General features: G+C 49.7%; 1 protein-coding gene across 1 annotated transcript in view; it reads left to right on the top strand.

Annotated features, from left to right (window-relative positions):
• Positions 1 to 19116, top strand: part of KDM2B (lysine demethylase 2B) — a 156235-nt gene extending 137119 nt beyond the window's left edge. The window contains 9 exon segments of the mRNA XM_054528336.1: positions 692 to 778; positions 957 to 1217; positions 1433 to 1546; positions 2201 to 2239; positions 2395 to 3074; positions 4018 to 4181; positions 4274 to 4435; positions 5156 to 5374; positions 14737 to 19116. Coding sequence (XP_054384311.1) covers positions 692 to 778; positions 957 to 1217; positions 1433 to 1546; positions 2201 to 2239; positions 2395 to 3074; positions 4018 to 4181; positions 4274 to 4435; positions 5156 to 5374; positions 14737 to 14918 — 1908 coding nt within the window. The 3' untranslated portion in view covers positions 14919 to 19116.
• Positions 19117 to 19766: the final 650 nt, after the last annotated feature.

Genomic DNA, 19766 nt, shown 5'->3' with positions numbered 1-19766 from the left:
AGGGTTGCTGGAGATGCTGGTGAGATGGTGGGATGCAGGTCGTGCAGTGAATTCCTGGAGGACCCCTGAGTCAGGGTGATCCTGTGTGTCAAGGGATAAGCCCAGGGCAAGAAGGGCCTGGAGTACCTCAGAGACCCAGTGTCATCAAAGGAATAAACACACCCCCACCTCCCAGGATGTCAGAACCAGAGAGGGTTTCCAGAGTCTCAGCGGATGGCAAACACAGGCTGCTTGTTTGTAGCTGGGCCAGAGGGAGCGCCTCCAGGTGGCTCCAGGCTTTTGGGAGAACAAGGCCCCACACTTCACTCCTTCCCCCAACACCCAGTAGAGTCCTCTGCAAAGTCCTTTCTGCATGCCAGGCGCTGAGCTGGTGGCTTTACCTGAGTCATACCCCCCCAGTGAGATGGGCACACTAACATTTATGGCCGAGGGCACCAGCCCACAGAGACGGAGTGTCTTGCCCAGGGTCCCAGAGAAGCAAAGGGGTTCAGCCTCTGAACCCTGGCCTGGATCCACAGCTGCCCGTCTCTGCCAGCCTCTGCGGCTGTGTTTTCTTTTGGCTGGAAACGGGATAGACGTGACGTTGGGGAGGGGGTGCTGCTGCTTCTGGAAGACGTGGCCTCACAGAGCCTTGTGCCCGTGGGCCCTCTTCTCCGCCCGTCCCTCTTCTGAGTCCTGGTGTTCCCCGCAGATTAAGGAGTCAGAGGGTGTGGTCAACGACGAGCTTCCAAACTGCTGGGAGTGTCCGAAGTGTAACCACGCCGGCAAGACCGGGAAAGTGAGTGCTGGGCTCCAAGTCCCAGGGTCAGTCGGGAGAGGGGCGGGCCTGGGCCTGGCCGGGACCAGCCTGTCCCAGGAGTGTCAGGCAGGTGGGTTGCCGTGGGCCTGGGGAGGAGGGAGGGGCAAGTCCAAAGGTATACAGTTGGTCTGTTCCTTCTCTCTTTTTGGCCTACAAGCAAAAGCGTGGCCCTGGCTTTAAGTACGCCTCCAACCTGCCCGGCTCCCTGCTCAAGGAGCAGAAGATGAACCGGGACAACAAGGAAGGGCAGGAACCTGCCAAGCGGAGGAGTGAATGTGAGGAGGCGCCCCGGCGCAGGTCGGATGAGCACCCCAAGAAGGTGCCGCCGGACGGCCTCCTGCGCAGAAAGTCTGACGACGTGCACCTGAGGAAGAAGCGGAAATACGAGAAGCCCCAGGAGCTGAGTGGGCGCAAGCGGGTACGGACCAGGAGGGGCTGGGAGGCAAAGGGGTTGGTCTGGCTGGTCCCGGGTGCTGGGTTGGAGGGATGGGGCAGGGGGTGGGCAGCGGGTAGAGCTTGGGGTAATCCCGGCCTCTTGCTGCCCTGAGCAGGTCACCTAAGTCCTGAGAGCCCTGCCCCAAAGAAAGGAGGGGAAAACCAGCGAGTCACTCCTCTTCCCACCCCCCCCTTTAGGCCTCATCGCTTCAAACGTCCCCCGGTTCCTCCTCTCACCTCTCGCCGAGGCCCCCTCTAGGCAGCAGCCTCAGCCCCTGGTGGAGATCCAGTCTCACTTACTTCCAGCAGCAGGTGCTCCCACGACGCACGCCCTCCTGAGGCCCTGGGGACTGGCGAGTCCCGGGCTGTCCCCCACCCCACCCCGCTGGTCCTCCACCCCACTGCTGCCTCTCCTGAGGCTTCCCAGGTCCCGGCCCCAGATCTCTGGCTGGTGGTTCTGGCTTGGGGCCTGGGAAGCTGTCTGTGCCTAGAGCCTCTGTTGGTTGGGATGGAAGCTGTGAGTCCAGGGAACGAACCTCTGAGGAGCCTGGTGGCCCTGCTCCACCCACGGGCTGTGCTGTCACCAGCCACAAGGTGGCGCCAGGAGTCTCTCCCAGCTCTAGCCATTCCTGCTGGGCCGGGGATTCCCACAGGGCTATGCCCCAGAACTGGCTCCCAGAGCCGAGGCTAATTTGAATGGGCGGCTGCACATCTCCGGGTCTGTGGGGTGGGAGGTCAGTTGGGTGGCAACAGTTCAACCGTACTCCTACTTCCAGCTTCTTCCTTGAAAGCCGCAGGCAGGGCTCGCCCGTCTGTCGGTCAGACGTGGAAATGCCATTTGTGGGGAAGGCGTCCCTCCAGCCCCTCCTCTGGAGACTTGTGGACTCGTGGTGGGGTAGGGTGTCGAGGGGACCAAATCCCACGAGCCCGGGGAGCAAGCTGTGCGTCCTTTCTTTTTCGTGACAGCTCAAACCTGGCAAAGAAGATAAGCTTTTCAGGAAAAAGGTACCATCTTCCCCGCCCTCTTGTGCCCCAGGCCTGAGCGGTTAGAGCTGCACCGCAGCTCCCTGGGCCACAGTCCCGTGGCAGGGGGGCGGGAGGCCTTGGGTGGGCGCAGCCCTGAGCCCCAGAGGCTGACCTGTCTCCGCTCTCGCCCTCAGCGGCGGTCCTGGAAGAACGCCGAGGACCGCATGGCGCTGGCCAACAAGCCCCTCCGGCGCTTCAAGCAGGAGCCCGAGGACGATCTGCCCGAGGCGCCCCCCAAGACTAGGGAGAGCGACCACTCCCGCTCCAGCTCCCCCACCGCGGGACCCAGCACCGAAGGGGCCGAGGGCCCGGAGGAGAAGAAGAAGGTGAAGATGCGCCGGAAGCGGCGGCTTCCCAACAAGGAGCTGAGCAGGGAGCTAAGCAAGGAGCTCAACCACGAGATCCAGAGGACGGAGAACAGCCTGGCCAACGAGAACCAGCAGCCCATCAAGTCGGAGCCTGAGAGCGAGGGCGAGGAGCCCAAGCGGCCCCCGGGCATCTGCGAGCGCCCCCACCGCTTCAGCAAGGGGCTCAACGGCACCCCCCGAGAGCTGCGGCACCAGCTGGGGCCCAGCCTGCGCAGCCCGCCCCGCGTCATCTCCCGGCCCCCACCCTCCGTGTCCCCGCCCAAGTGTATCCAGATGGAGCGCCATGTGATCCGGCCACCCCCCATCAGCCCCCCACCTGACTCGCTACCCCTGGACGATGGGGCAGCCCACGTCATGCACAGGGAGGTGTGGATGGCCGTCTTCAGCTACCTCAGCCACCAAGACCTGTGTGTGTGCATGCGGGTCTGCAGGACCTGGAACCGCTGGTGAGCGGCGGCCTGTGTAGGGCTCTAGGTTAAGGTTCAGGCGGCACCAGGGATGGCCCGTGTGCGTGGAGTCGCTGGCGATGCTCTTTCCTTCCAAGCCCCAGTATGGCTTCATTGTGCTCCGCAAAGCGTTCCAGCTGGCTACAGCGGCCCCTCTGGTCTTGTCAGAGGAGGTGACCCTGTTTATTCCCTGATTTAGCTTCCTGGAGGGTGAAGTGAGGACCACGTGGAGTCCTTGGCTTCGGAGAGTTAGTCCAGGTTTCCAGCAAGGCTGCCAGTTGCAACTTCAGTCCAGCCGATATTTACCAGCTTTCTGGCCTTAGCTCTGCCTTACCCTCTTGGATGAACGGGCATGACGCCAGCTTCATGGGGTTGTTTGGAGGAACGGCCGGTAGAGGGCGTTGTAAAGCCCATGGTAAATACTTGATGGAGGCCGGGCGCAGTGGCTCATGCCTGTAATCCTAGCACTTTGCGGGCGGATCACTTGAAGTCAGGAGTTCAAGACCAGCCTGGCCAACATGGTGAAACCTCATTTCTACTAAAAATAAAAAAATTAGCCGGGTGTGGTGGCACACACCTGTAATCCCAGCTACTCGGGAGGCTGAGGCAGGAGAATCGCTTGAACCTGGGAGACGAGGTTGTGGTGAGCAGAGATTGCACCACTACACACCAGCCTGGGAACAGAGCAAGACTCCGTCTTAATAAATACATACATACATACATACATACATACTTGATGGAGAGCGGAGGCCATGGCTGTCAGAGCAGATGGGAGGTGCCCATGTGGGGGCGGGGCAGGACAGGTGCCACATAGAGAAGGGTCTAGAGCGCTGAGTTACAGAGCCTCCCAGAGGTTGTTAGGTGGGGACAGTTAAGAGCTGTGCATGGGCTCCCCAGAGGAGCCCCACCTCTGATGATGTGTCCCCACCGGGCCGGTCCCCAGGTGCTGCGATAAGCGGTTGTGGACCCGCATTGACCTGAACCACTGCAAGTCTATCACACCCCTGATGCTGAGTGGCATCATCCGGCGACAGCCTGTCTCCCTCGACCTCAGCTGGACCAATATCTCCAAGAAGCAGCTGAGCTGGCTCATCAACCGGCTGCCTGGTGAGCCCTTGGCCGGTGGCCCCGAGTGTGTCTGCTGCAGTGAGGGCTGGGGGTGCATCCCCTGACCTTCACCCTTTTCTACGTCCCCCCAGGGCTCCGGGACTTGGTGCTGTCAGGCTGCTCATGGATCGCGGTCTCGGCCCTTTGCAGCTCCAGTTGTCCGCTGCTCCGGACCCTGGATGTCCAGTGGGTGGAGGGACTAAAGGATGCCCAGATGCGGGATCTCCTGTCCCCGCCCACAGACAACAGGCCAGGTGAGTTGTCAGGCTGGGGGTTTCTGTGGGGGTAGGGTGAGCGAGCTAGGCTGTTGGATCTGCTTTTACCCTCAGACCTCAGCATGTTCTCCTTCTCAGGCCCCAGCCGTTCCCCAAAGGACATAGGGATGAGTCTCTGCTGCCGTGTTCTCACTTTGCTTCAGGCACAGAGGGGATCTGGGAGGAGGCAGGGGCTCCTGTGCACATGCGAGACTCGCTCCTGGGGCTCCGCATGCGTCTCACTGCTTTCCTGTTGACTCGCTCCTGGGGCTCCGCGTGCGTCTCACTGCTTTTCTGTTGACTTGCCCCTTGTTGGTTTCAAGTCTCCACTGCCATCGGGATCAGTGTGGTTGTGCAAGGGCTTCCAGGATGGCGCCTCCCCCTGGACTGGGCTGGACTGCCTAGGTCCATGCTTCTCGCCAAGCCACGGGGATCGGAGGTGCTGCGCAGCCTCTGCACTGGTTGGCTGATGACTACTGGGTGGAATGTGGGCTTAGTGTTTCTAGGTCTTCTAGTTTTTCAAGAGAATCTGGAAATCTAAGTTTTGATGTGGAGTCTGATTTTTAACTGTTGGAATTCTGATTTTGGGAGGAAGCAGTTTATAACTAAATGAAATCTGAGTGTTCTGTCTGGCTGGTGGGCCTTTTAGAGTGTCACGTCAGCGTGACCAGGCCTCCTCGGTCAGATTAACGGGTTGCCCCCTCCTTCTTGCCGCACCAGGTCAGATGGACAATCGGAGCAAGCTCCGGAACATCGTGGAGCTGCGACTGGCAGGCCTGGACATCACAGATGCCTCCCTGCGGCTCATCATCCGCCACATGCCCCTGCTCTCCAAGCTCCACCTCAGTTACTGTAACCATGTCACCGACCAGTCCATCAACCTGCTCACCGCTGTTGGCACCACCACCCGAGACTCCTTAACCGAGATCAACCTGTCTGGTGAGTCAGGGGCCCCCATCGGGTCTGCCCAACACTCCGTGGGAGAGCCAGGAGGTTCACATTTGTGGAAAACAATTCATGTGTCCACAACTATGTGGTCACAGTGCTAGGTGTCTCGTTTACTGAGACAGACAGCCCAGTCCAGGGGGGAAACACATTAAACAAAGAGTTACTGTTGGCCGGGTGCAGTGGCTCACGCCTGTAATCCCAGCACATTGGGAGGCCAAGGCAGGTGGATCATAAGGACAGGAGTTCGAGACTAGCCTGGCCAACATGGTGAAACCCCGTCTTTACAAAAAAAATACAAAAATTAGCTGGGCGTGGTGGCCGGCGCCTGTAATCCCAGCTACTCGGGAGGCTGAGGCAGGAGAATCCCTTGAAACTGGAAGGTGCAGGTCGCCGTGAGCCAACATGGCGCCACTGCACTCCAGCCTACGTGACAAGACCAAAACTGTCTCAAAAAAAAAAAAAAAAGTTACTGTTGGAGTTGTAGTAATTGCTACCCCAAAATAGTGCCAGTTAGCAGCAGCCACAAGCACATAGCAGTGGTTCCTGACCCAAAATACGGACAAGGGACAGCTTCCCGAGGGGGTGCAGAAGAGCTGGTGCCTGACAACCAGGGTGTTGAGACAGTGGGGGCCGGGAGGCAAGGGCCCTGGTGGGCAGGAGGGAGCTTGGTTTCTGCCTTTGCTGTCGTTGCTTACATGCACCCCTTGTGACCCTGCTATCAAGGGGCCTGTTGTTGGAGAGAAAAAAACCCACAGTGAGTTCCATTATTGTTCTCTGTCTGTCGCTCTGGTGGCAGGATCTTCACTTGCTGCACTTGCCTTTGGGGCGGCAGTTGGTTTGCTGCCTGCTCTTCGCCCAACTAACCCGATTTTGGTCTGGTAGCTTAGGATGGTCTGGATTGGGGGGTGTTGGGTTTGGGTGAGAGCAAAAAAAGAGAAAAAGAAACTTTACAGGTTTTTTTTTTTACCCTCAGAAATTACCAAGTACTAAGGATATCCCCATCTCATCAAATTACATTTTTGACACAGCGCAGTGGTGACGTACACGTTGTTTTCTCCTCTGCATCCCACATTTATGCCTGATAAACTATCTGGCAACCATGCCTCATAGCAGGGGCATGGGAGCTTTGGATGGGATGAGATCATTTGGGACCTAGGAAGCCATTCCTTCTCCTCATGAAGTTTTGGTGGCAGGGACTGTTCCACCTCGTGGAGGCAAAGAACCAGAGTGAATTGAGGCTTCTCCAGCTCAAGGGCCAGGTCATGGGCTTGAATGGGTGATGGAGCTGCTCTTTGGAGAGGGCCTGGGAGTCGTCCTACTCTAAGTGCTGGCATTTTATTAAATCTCTTCATTATATCCTGGTTTAGTTATTATGGATGCATAGCAGAGATCTCAGTATGAATTCTCTCCCCTGCGATGTGGGCCATGCTGTGTGTGCATGCAAATCATCTTTTGCATTTTGTTTTTCCAGCATGATAAATTGAGGTCATCTTTTTATCTCAGTGCATACAGCTCTCTGCATTCTTTTTTTTTTTTTGAGACGGAGCCTTGCTCTGTCGCCCAGGCTGGAGTGCAATGGTGCGATCTCGGCTCACTCCAGCATCTGCCTCCCAGGTTCAAGTGCTTCTTCTGCCTCAGTCTCCCGAGTAGCTGTGATTACAGGCGCCTGCCACCACGCCTGGCTAAGTTTTGTATTTTTAGTAGAGATGAGGTTTCACTATGTTGGCCAGGCTGGCCTTGAACTCCTGACCTCAGGTGATCCACCCACCTCTGCCTCCCAAAGTGCTGGGATTACAGGCGTGAGCCACCATGCCCGGCCTGCATTCTTGTTAAGAGCTGTGAAGTATACTAAGGCGTATCTCTACACCTAGACTCTTCTAGATTTTCTTAAAAAAAAAAAAAAAAAAAAATTCCCATCTCATCGGTGTAACTAGTTGAGTTACTGGAAAAATAAGCTTGTCCTGATGCAAGCACCAGAGATGGGAAAAAAGTCTGTGCCACAAAATAGATGACAGTTGACATGCCTCAAGATCCTTAAACTTGGCTGGAGGATCTGGTCTCGTGACAAGGGAAGTTGCAATTCTAGCTATTGTTCTGGCCAAATTCCATCGTGGAAAATTTACTGGGTGCTCAAGGCAGTCCTCTGCCTTTCCCTTCACCCCATCCTCACTACCTGAGGCAACGCCTTAAACTCTTGAATTCTTTCTTCCAGTGTTTACCTCTGCTTTTCAAAATAGCAAGCCTAATGCTCGCTTTGGCAGCCCATACACTGCAATTTCTTTTTTTTTCCCCATGTGGACATTATATATTTATTAGCTTGCTATTATATAACATGAGGATTTATTATTGTTGTATCCTTCCCTCCCACTCCCCGCCCGTTTTTCTCCTTCCATCTTTTCCAATTTTTGGGTGTCACTATTCTTTCACTTATTATGACCATGTTAAGTGTTAGTCACTGTTGAGCCAAATAGTGTATTCTGAGTACATTTTCTTTCTTGCTCAATGTTTTTATTAATTGCCTCATTTTGTTTGCTTAGTTTCTATGCAAATGGTACAACAGAATTGAATGCTCTCCCCCTCCCCACCCCCAGCTCATCAGTCTCTTGACCAGTTTTTGTAGGAGAGCTGCCTCCTGACTTCTTTTCCTCCCTTTCCGTTTTCTCCTCTGGGACTGGCCGCCCCACCGCTGCCATCCTGGACTCCTTTGGTCTCTGTCTTGGCCTAGGTACCCTCCTTCCTTGATCTCATATCTTCTTTCTTGGTTTACTCTCACATTTGGTGAGAGACATTTTCTAGACCCTGTGTGTCTGAATTTGTTTTTATTATATACCTTCCCATTTAGTTGCTAGTTCTGCTGGGTATAGAACCCTAGTCTGGGAGCCTGTTGCTACAGTAAGTGGGAGGTTTTGCTCCACCATCTTCTGCCTTCCAGAGGCAAGGTCCAAAACCATTTGATTCTTCATCTGTCAGTGAATCTATTTTCTCTCCTTGTAAGTTAATAGAAAGTCGTCTCTAGTTGTCTGCAATTTTTGATGACAAACTTGGGTTTGAGTCCATTTCACCTACCATGCTGAACACTCACAGAAGCCCTTCAGTCTGGACGTCTGTGTTCTTCACTTGTAGAAAAACAACTTCTTAACTTCTTCCCCTTCTGTTTTCCTCTTTCTGGACTAGTCCTCTGATTCCTGTCTTCCCTCCTTGTTTCCATGTCAATGTCTTTTTGCTGTATTTTCTGGGAGTTTTCCCTTACTTTATCACACAACCTTTTTTTTTTTTTTGAGACGGAGTCTCACTCTGTTGTCCAGGCTGGAGTGCAGTGGCACGATCTCGGCTCACTACAAGCTCCGCCTCCCAGGTTCATGCCATTCTCCCGCCTCAGCCTCTCGAGTAGCTGGGACTACAGGTGCCCACCACCACGCCCGGCTAATTTTTTGTATTTTTAGTAGAGATGGGGTTTCATCATGTTAGCCAGGATGGTCTCGATCTCCTGACCTTGTGATCCGCCCGCCTTGGCCTCCCAAAGTGCTGGGATTACAGGCTTGAGCCACCGTGCCCGGCCACAACTTATACACTGAGTTTTTCATTTCTGCCGTTGTGCAGTTGAACCACATGAAACTGCTGTTTTTATAAGTCAAAAGTAGTCAAATGTTGGCATTTTCATATGGTTCAACCTATATGTTTAATTTTCAAGCTGTATTCTCTGAACTTTTTGTGGAATGGCCAGTTGTTTCTTGTAGCCAGATACTTTCCTACCTGAGGATATGAATGATTGTTTTATTTTCTTCTCTCTGCGTTGACTGCTCCCTTCAAATGCCGTCAGTGGCCTTCGGCAGAGGCTCTCCTCAGCTTGAGTGCTGATGCTTGCTTGTCCCTCCACTCAAGGGTGATCAGAAGCTCTGGGCATGCGGTTGGAGCTTGTCTGCTATGGACGAAACTTACAGGGTTTTCTCTGTGTGTCATTTATTTGGTGAAACCTGGACATCAGATCTTTCCATCTTTCTCTTAAGCTGGTCAGGATTGCCAGAAAGACTCTCCTTGATCTCCTAAGGGTGTAGGCTGGACTGCCATTGGTATGGTCAAGTATGGGGCTTGATGGGGGAAGGAGGTTCTCAACAGTCAGCAGGTAAATTTTCCCTTAGCCCCCACTTTTGAGTGGGCACCCCTACTTTCTGTGCCCACTGGAGCCCAGCCCATCAGAGACTAAAACCCCAGTCTTCTGCTGGGGAAGGAATCTGGACATCTTACTGCTCCTTGAATAGATTTTCAACCAGTGCTTCTGTTACTAACACCATCTTTAGCCCCACTTCCAAAGTACCTGTCACTTCCAATGCAAGAGGAATTTCTGAGAAATCACAACTGAACACCCTGGAGGTGTTCTATAGAATAATCATTCTTTTCTGCTGTCCCCTCAGCCACTTTAGGGTTAATTAAGCTTTCTCAAGTCTCCTAAATTGTTACCTCTCCTCCAGCTTCCAAAATTAGAAAAATAATTATGTTGTAGTAAAATAATACATAATATAAAATGGACCACCTTAGCCATTTTTGGGCATAGGATTCAGTGGCATTAAGTACATTCACAATGTTGTGCAACTGTCACCAACACCCATCTCCAGACTTTTTTTCTGTTTTAGAGACAGGGTCTCGTTATGTTGCCCAGACTGGTCTCAAACCCCTGGGCTCAAGCAGTCCTCCTGCCCCAGCCTCCCAAAATGTTAGAATTACAGGCATGAGCCACTGCACCTGGCCTTTTTTTTTTTCCCCTTTGTTGGCTGTGATTTTGGTGTCATATCAATCTTTGCAAAGTCTAATGTCATGAAAAATTTCCCCCGTTTTTTCTTTTTCTTTTTTCAAGACGAAGTCTCGCTCTGTCGCCCAGGTTTGAGTGCAGTGGTGCAATGTCAGCTCACTGCAGCTTCCGCCTCCTGGGTTCACATGATTCTCCTGCCTCAGTCTCCCAAGTAGCTGGGACTACAGGCACGTGCCACCACACCTGGCTAATTTTTGTATTTTTAGTAGAGACGAGGTTTCACCATATTGGCCAGGCTGGTCTCGAACTCCTGACCTTGTGATCCACCTGCCTTGGCTTCCCAAAGTGCTGGGATTACAGGCATGAGCCATCGCGTACGGCCGGGTCCAGCTTATTCTTTTGCATGTCGAAATTCAATTTTCCCAGCAACATTTATTGGAAAGATTATCTATTACTTCATTGAATGCTGTTGGCAGCACCCTTTTCAAAAATCACCATATATTTGAGGGTTTGTTTTGGGCTCCTGATTTTTTTTTTTGATACAGAGTCTCGCTCTGTTGCCCAGCCTGGAGTGCAGTGCAGTGGCACGATCTTGGCTCACTGCAACCTCCACCTCCTGGGTTCAAGTGATTCTCCTGCCTCAGCCTCCTGTGTAGCTGGGAGTACAGGTGTGTGCCACCATGCCATGTTGGCCAGGCTGGTCTCGAACTCCTGACCTCAGGTGATCTGCCCACCTCGGCCTCCCAAAGTGCTGGGATTACAGGTGTGAGTCACCACGCCTGGCCGAGCTCTTGATTCTATTCCATTGGTCTATATGTCTATCCTTATGCCTGTAACGTGCTTTATTTATGAATGAATGAATGAATGACGGGGCATACTCTGTCATCCAGGCTAGAGTGCACTGATGGGATCATGGCTCACTGCAGCCTCCACCTTCCAGGCAAAAGTGATCCTCCCACCTCAGCCTCCTGTGTAGTTGGGACTAGAGGCACCATGTTTGGCTAATTTTGGTGGTTTTTTTTTTTTTTTTTTTTTTAATAGAGACAGTCTTTTGCTATGTTGCTCAGGCTGGTCTTGAACTCCTAGGCTCAAGTGATCCACCCACTTCAGCCTCCCAAGTGCTGGTCTTACAGGCATGAGCCATCATGCCTGGCCTATGTATTTTATTTTATTTGGAGACGGGATCTCACTGTGTTGCTCAGGCTGGAATCATACTCCTGGGCTCAAGTGGTTTTCCACCTCAGCTTCAGATTAGCTCAAGTTCTTCAACTTTGTTCTTTTTTTTGGATTGTTTGGACAACTTGCAGCCCCATGCATTCACATGAATTTTAGAATAGATTTTTCTATTTCTGCAAAAACTACTACTAGGATTTTATAGCAATTTCATTGAATCTGTAGATTTCTGTGGGTAATGCTGACATCTTAATAGTATTAAGTCTTCCAATCCATGAACATAGGATGACTTTCCATTTATTTACGTCTAATTTAGTTTTTTTCAGCAATGCTTTATAGTCTTTAAAGTACAAGTTCTTCCTTGGTTAAATTTATTCCTGAAGCTAGGCATGGTGGCACACACCTATAGTCCCAGCTACTCAGGAAGCTGAGGTGGGAGGATCACTTGAGCCCAGGTGTCCTAGACCAGCCTGGGCAAAGCAGCGAGATTCCAGATCTAAAATGTTTAAAGGTGGAGGGAGAACTGATGAGGATGCTAACAAAAGTGATGTTCCTCCACAGGCTGGCGGGCGGGCAGGCGGGCCCCACGCGCCAGCAGGAAACATGTCAGCCTGCTTGTGGAGGGTCTGAGAAACCAGGCTGCAGTGAACTCTAACGCACAGAGGGACCAAAGGAAAGTCTTTTCCTTCTAGCTTCTTTGTTGGAAGGGTCTTTGGGCTCCAGTTTTGGGGAATATGTGAACCACAAGCCAGGAAGAATGCTGGCTGGGCATGAATGAGCCTCCAAAGAGGGCCCAAATTAGTACCCAAAGACAACTCAGAAAAGGAGCCAGCTGGGCCTCCAGGTCTCACTTCAGACCAAGTGCTGCCTAACCACCGACAAGTAACTGCCAGGATGCACTTGAGGCCCCCTCAGCCGTCTGACAGCTACAGGCCACAGCAGTGTGCCGACCAGATGGCAGAGTTCTGTGGCCTGGGAGCTGCCTGCTCTGGTGCGTGAAGGTGTCAAGGGAGAAGCAGGACTTGGGTCAGTCCCTTCTAGCCAGGAACTAGGCAAACATTGCAGGGGAAAAATATCCCTGAGCTGGTGATGGAGTGGGGACAGCATAGCTAGATCTGAGTAAGGAATGAGATGCATTCTGGGGATGAGCTAGACAGTGCTCTGGAAGGCAGATAGGGAGCTGGGAACAGGGTCAAGATGGAAGATTCTGAGGGTGATTTCTTGCTGAAAATGTCTAGCCTGAATCTAAACAAGCCTCTGGGATATCTGCAGTTTATAGGGAAAACAGGAGATATGGAACAAGCTAAATGACACCTTGAAGATGACAAGTGTGAATGTGGGACATCCTCTATGAAAACCATCCTGGTCAGACAGGCTCAACACCTATATCCCAGTGGTTTGGGAGGCTGGGTGGGGAGGATCACTTGAGACCAGGAGTTCAAATCTAACTGGTCAACATGTCATAGTAAATAAGGAAAAATGAAAAGTATATGAAAATAAGCTTATATTAGTAAAATCCCCATTCTTTATACTTAAAATGAATCAAGTATTGAGTTGGGGGATCATGAGTTTCCCGAAGGAATTGTATAACATTCTACAACTTCCTTCATCATTGGCTTTTGCAGTAAGATTATAAAGAGGGTCAGCCATTTGAGGGGGAACCACTTGAGGGATTAATTAGAAGATTAAGGGATACCCTTTGAAAAACTGAGTTATTGCCAGACACGGTGGCTCACACCTGTAATCCTAGCACTTCAGGAGGCTGAGCTGGATGGATCACCTGAGTTCAGGAGTTCAAGACCAGCCTGGCCAACATGGTGAAACCCCATCTCTACTAAAAATACAAAAAATTAGCCAGGCGTGGTGGACGGCACCTGTAATCCCAGCTACTTGGGAGGCTGAGGCAGGAGAATCGCTTGAACCTGGGAAGGGGAGGTTGCAGTGAGCCGAGGTCGTGCCACTGCATTCCAGCCTGGGCAACAAGAGCAAAACTCCGTCTCCAAAAAAAAAAAAAAAAAAAGAAAAAAGAAAAAAAACCCCACGAAAAACTGAGTTACCTGTTGAAGCATCTCTCGTTTTCCCATCTTCAGTCTAAAAGCAGGGCCTTCACTTGTGAATGCCTACGTGTATGTAGACAGCCTTCCAGCACCACTGCTCCAGGTTCATGAATTGGTGAGCATCTGTTTGAAGATTCTGTGCTGATGTGGAGGCCACTGTCTGAAAGGACTGGCTGTATAAAGGAAGTCAGTTTGGTGGCGTATATGGTGCTCTGACTTTACTACTTTACACCACCTCCTCGCCTGCAGGGATTTTGATAACATGTAGATAGCACAGACTTTGTATGCATGATTGTGGTTTGCCCTTAGTATTTTTATTCCCACTCAATTTAATAAAGAAATGAAAGTGTTGATACTAAGGATGATTAGCAAAGGTCACAAATGTAATACCATTGAGGCCAGGCACAGTAGCTCAAGCCTGTAATCCCAGCACTTTGGGAGGCCGAGGCGGGCGGATCACATGAGGTCAGGAGTTTGAGGCCAGCCTGGACAACATGGTGGAACCCAGTTTCTACTTACAAAAAAAAAAAAAAAAAAAAAAAGTCACGCATGGTGGCACACGCCTGTAATTCCAGCTACTCAGGAGGCTGAGGCAGGGGAATCACTTAAACCTGGGAGGTGGAGGTTGCAGTGAGCCGAGATTGCGCCATTGCACTCCAGCCTTGGTGACAAAAGCAAGATTCTGTCTCAAAAAAAAAAAAAAAAAAAAGCACAAAGGGTGTGTCTGCAGATCAGGGTGTGATGAAGTCTGAATTCTGCTTTTGCTAGAAGGGCATGTTGGTCTGGTGCCTAGGCTGCTGGCACACGGTCAGTCCTGGGGTTAGGACCAAACAAACAGCTGTCCCTCGTGCTGTGAATTGCTCCAAAGCACTGGGGCCTGCAAAAGCAAAAATTATCCCAAGATGCCCTTAGGGATGTTCTTTCTGTGACCCAGCGATGCCCCTCTGGGAATTTATCTGAAGTGAGGAGGCAGATAAATGCACAGTAATAGACATAGAGCAGTACTCATCAACAACATATTAGATGAGAAAAGCAAGCTGACATGGTGTGTGAGCCTATCATTGTAAAGGCACATAGAACTACTTACATAAGCATACGCACGTATAGAGGCAGCTGTGTGGTAAATTAGAAGTGATTTTCACGTGGTTATCTGAATGCTTTTGAGGCATATATTAACCTTTATACCTGGTGGGTGAAACCCTTCCCCGTTTGAAGAAGGGAGATTTTAAGCAAATAACATTTTATTTAGTGCAGCACAGCAGGGGCTGGAATATGTAGAGCTCTGACCTGTCCCCACTGCTGAGCGCCTGGGTTGGGGCAGGGGGGCCTTCTGGCTCCTGGCCTTCACACCTCACATTACTGTTTCTTCTCTGCAGACTGCAATAAGGTCACTGATCAGTGCCTGTCCTTCTTCAAACGCTGTGGAAACATCTGTCATATTGACCTGAGGTACTGCAAGCAAGTCACCAAGGAAGGCTGTGAGCAGTTCATAGCTGAGATGTCTGTGAGTGTCCAGTTTGGGCAAGTAGAAGAAAAACTCCTGCAAAAACTGAGTTAGTCCAAGGACAAGTATGTAAATAAGGGGTGGGCTCTGGGAGGGGAGAGACTTTACAAAAATGAGGGCTTTTATTTTCCATTTGGAACGTGGGACAACAGACCACAACGCAATTCCATTTTGCAAGTCTTTCCAAGGGAGAAGCTGTTCAACCACCCATTTGGGGGATGAGTGAGCCGACACTTTCCTTTGGTCTTTCTAAATCGTAACTGCACTGCTTTCTGGACCATTTCTAAGGCGGCCTTTACAAGAAGACATTCCTGTCGGAGAGGAGGGTGGACTTCGGAGAAATTCTCATACTGAAGCATGAGCTTAGGAGTTTCTGTTAGTGGTAGTGGTGTTTTGGACACTTCATTCCTTGCAACACCGAGGTTTTGGGTGTTGACATAAAGTGGACCACACACCACATCTGCTGCCGTCTTGACACTTTTTTTTGTTTGGTTGGTTTTGTTACATCTTACATTATGCAGAACTATTTTTGTACAAATTGTTTAAAAGTTATTTATGCAAGGTTTGAATGCATACCAGTGTTTTTATTGTTTTGAGATTGCCAATTTCCCTGATTTCCTTAAGGTAGGAGAGAATTTAACGTGTACTTCATCGACACAACCCATCTACAAATGTGCCCAGATCTAACAAAGTAGGCTAAGACCTTCCACTTAAAAGCATGTTTAACTGGAAGTTGAGAGTCTGCTTTGTACCTCAAGAGTTACATGAGCATGTTGTGGATAAATGTAAATTATAGTCGAAGTAAGATACTCTGCCAAGTTTCCTCTGTAGAGAATTCACTTTTCTCAAATTTTAAAATTTCGACTTCAGCCTTTGCACTCAGGAGGGTCTGCTCCAGCATGAGCTCTTGTACTTACATAGATCTAATTTATACAGTGAGTCAAGACGTAGAATAAATGCTCCCACATAGCCTTTCTTTTGCTTTTGCTTCTCTCCTCTGAAGTGTGAGTTGAGTTCTCATTTAGGTTTGTAACATGGCTATTTCCTAGTTGTAAAGTTCTGCATTTATAAGTGCCATTGTTGTAAGGTGGTGTTTCCTAGACCTTCCCTGATGCGATTTTACCTTTGTTGAATTTGTATAAACAATTGTACAAAAAAAACCACTCTTGAACTTTGAGGGTTTTTGTTCTAGGAGTGGACTAGAAGTTTAAGCCCAGAGTCAGTAAACACTGTTTTGAGGTCCAAACAATGTAATTTCTGATTCATCTGATGTACCCTGTGGTGCGTCATTTTTCTTTCTTCAGAAAGCAAGCAAGCTGTTTCTAGCTAGTAAAGGTAACGGGAAAGAGCTATGTTCTGACAATGGCCACACGTAGGAATTAGACACAGACTTCTTTAAGGAGAAGAGTTGCTCATCTGTCTGTGTGTCTCTTACCACACAAAATTAATTCCATAGCTACTTGCCATTACTGTTGCCTAAAAGTTCGCCAGATTTGGGAGACAGTGGGAGCAACTGCAGGAGGCTGCATCCTGTACAGGTAGCCTTGGGCCATGGTAGCTGTAGGAAACACTTGGTCATGAGGTGGCTTCCCCAAGTGGCAGATGCAGAAACCAGTGAGAAGTAATTTTGATTACAGAATTTTTTTTAAAGACAGGACCCTGCTGGCAATGTCATATTCACATACAGAAACTAGTGAATCTGAAGATGGAGAAAGTAACTAACCTCCTTCCTCAGTGATTGATAGGAGCAATGTGAGATGTTGCCCCTGTGGAAGAAGCCTTTCCTGCTGATGGCTGAGTTTTCTATTTGTCCCTTTTAAAATGAGACAAGGACAGGTGGAGTGGATCCAGCACTTTGGGAGGGATCACCTGAGGTCAGGAGTTCAAGACCAGCCTGACCACAATATGGTGAAACCCCATCTCTACTAAAAATACAAAAATTAGCCGGGAGTGGTGGCGCATGCCTGTAGTCCCAGCTACTCAGGAGGCTGAGACAGGAGAATCGCTTGAACCCAGGACATGGAGGTTGCAGTGAGCTGAGATTGCGCCATTATACTCCAGCCTGGCGACAGCGAGACTCCATTTCAAAAAAAGAGAGAAAGATCTCATCTAGATACATGTCTCCTGTTAATTTAAATCCACAGACCCTTGTTGACTCAATCTAAAGACACTTGAAGCCACTGTACCCCAGAATTTAACTCAGGAATCCACTTCACTCCATGGTTTATAAAAATGTGACTTTCTTTTGTAAGCCTGATTGTTTAAAATGCAGTGTCCTCATGAATGATAACACTTGTTTTCTTGACAGCCTGAGTTCTCCAAACCTCCAAACATTAATACTATAGCTACCCTGATATCCAGTAAAGTCATCCTCTTCCTTAAGAATAGCTTTAAGGTTAATCATTGTTTTCTGGTGAACGGCTCCCGTAGTCACTCATTTGTAGCCAAGACAGATTTGTGGCTGCAACCGGTACTGGTTAAGGGAAGTCGGGCTCAGGGTTAGAAGGCAGTGTTTGTTTCTCCTCTAAGGGTTCCTGGAGCACACAGGTCTGCTAGGGAGGGGCTGCTAGGGCTGGGGATCCGAGCCACCACATGGATGTGCAATACAGCAGAGACACAGCAGATCTCTAGTTTCAGGAGAGGCCACTGTATAGTACAGTGGCCATAAACTCCTCCAAGAATACTGAACAATCCAGTAAGATTGTACTTCAGTACAAATCCATGGTCTCTGTACAGACCTATTTTATTTTATTTATTTTGAGACGGAGTCCCGCTGTTGTCCAGGCTGGAGTGCAGTGGTGTGATCTCAGCTCACTGCAACCTCTGCCTCCCAGGTTCAAGCAATTCTCCTGCCTCAGCCTCCCGAGTAGTTGGGACTATAGGTGCCTGCCACCATGCCCAGTTAATTTTTGTATTTTTAGTAGAGATGGGGTTTCACCCACCATGTTGGCCAGGCTGGTCTCGAACTCCTGACCTCAGGTGATCTGCTGGTCTCAGCCTCCTAAAGTGCTGGGATTACAGGGATGAGCCACCATCCCCAGCCTCTTTTATTTTTAAAATGAACCAAAGATGAGGCCAGCCGAGGCTAAATGCTACAAGCAACTACTCTGAGCCTACACGCCATGTCTGATGAAGTAATGAAAGGACCATAAACCCAAGGGAATGTTTGCTGTGTCAAATCACAGCTTAGTAACCTAGAAAAGAGGCTCTGTCCCTTCCTCTAGGGAATCTGATGTTTACAAAGGAAGACACCATGGCACCTCAAATGACATCCTTTCATATTGTGAAGATGGGATAAAGAGACTTCACTGTATTCCACTGCAGACTTATCCATATGACATGACCTATTTAAAAAATTTACTTAAAGCAGCATGGGGCTGGGTGCATTGGCTCATATCTGTAATCCCAGCACTTTGAGAGGCCGAGGCAGGCAGATCACCTAAGGTCAGGAGTTTGAGACCAGCCTGGCCAACATGGTAAAACCCTGTCTCTATTAAAAATACAAAATTAGCTGGGAGTGGTAGTATGCACCTGTGATCCCAGCTACTCAGCAGGAAAAGGCAGAAGAATCACTTGAACCTGGGAAGCGGAGGTTGCGGTAAGCCAAGAGTGCACCATTGAACTTCAGCCTGGGCAACAGAGCGAGACTCTGTCTCAAAAAAAAAAAAAAAAAATTGTTTAAAAATTATCCAGGCATGGTGGTACGCATTATATGCCAGCTCCTGGGGAGGCTGAGGCGGGAGGACTGCTTGAGCCCAGAAGTTAAGACTGTAGTGAGCTATGATCATGCCACTGTACTCTGCCTGGGTGGGCAACAGCAAGACTCTGTCTTTAAAAAAAAAAAAAAAAGCGGGGGAGGGGAGGGTAGAAAGGCATGCCAGTTTAAAACTTCAAATTCCAGGGGGAAATGCTTGCCCTCTGCCACACAAGCCAATTTCCAAGTATCAAGCCTGTTACACTAAACACTTATGTTTTCTGGCTAATAAACCAGGGTTACTTCAAACTACAATCTAAAAAATCCACCAAGCATTTTGTACTCTTTCTGTAAAGAAGCCACTAAAACTTAATACACAAATCTAAGAGTAAACTTTAAACTGCTTTAAGCTAAGACTGTATAAATCTGAATTTTTGAATTTCAGTTTAGACAAAACCAGCACCTACTGCTTAGCTTCTACGGCCTGGATTTAAAGACTTGCCACCACCAAGTTACTAATTTGGAGGAAATCTTAAAATTTCCAGAGTCTCATGAAAAGATTACTTTGGGAGGCAGAGGCAGGTGGATCATGAGGTCAGGAGATCGAGACCATCCTGGCTAACACAGTGAAACCCCATCTCTACTAAATATACAGAAAAATTAGCCAGGCGTGGTGGCGGGCGCCTGTAGTCCCAGCTACTCAGGAGGCTGAGGCAGGAAAATGGCATGAACCCAGGAGGTGGAGCTTGCAGTGAGCTGAGATCGCGCCACTGCACTCCAGCCTGGGCAACAGAGCGAGACTCCATCTCAAAAAAAAAAAAAAAAAAAAAGAAAAGGTTAGACAAAAAGTACAAGTGCCCACAAAACTCTGGCAACTTATGCTGCTTCTAAAGGGAAGCCATGACCTGCTCAAGCCAGTTACTACCAATTGTGGTTGCAGACAAACAAGTGGGAGGCCTTGATTTACATGCTTTGATCTTCAAAAGCAGAAAAATTTTTTCTTTACTATTAGCCACACAAACTTTCTGCCCAAAGCACAAGGGGCATCTGCCTCCTGGTGTTCACAGGTATTTTCAGCTCTGTTGATGGACTAGTAGATTCTGAGCACCCAAGGCCATGTGTGTTACTCACTGCAGAGTCAGGAGATAACAGACTCTGAGAAGTGGCCACTCCCAGCTGCACTGAAATCACAGTTGGTCTCAACTCAA

Source organism: Pongo abelii, chromosome 10, assembly GCF_028885655.2.
Source record: "Pongo abelii isolate AG06213 chromosome 10, NHGRI_mPonAbe1-v2.0_pri, whole genome shotgun sequence".
NCBI classification, from domain to species: Eukaryota; Metazoa; Chordata; class Mammalia; order Primates; family Hominidae; genus Pongo; species Pongo abelii.
Note: the sequence above shows the minus strand (reverse complement) of the source record. Positions and strands in the feature narration are given on the sequence as shown.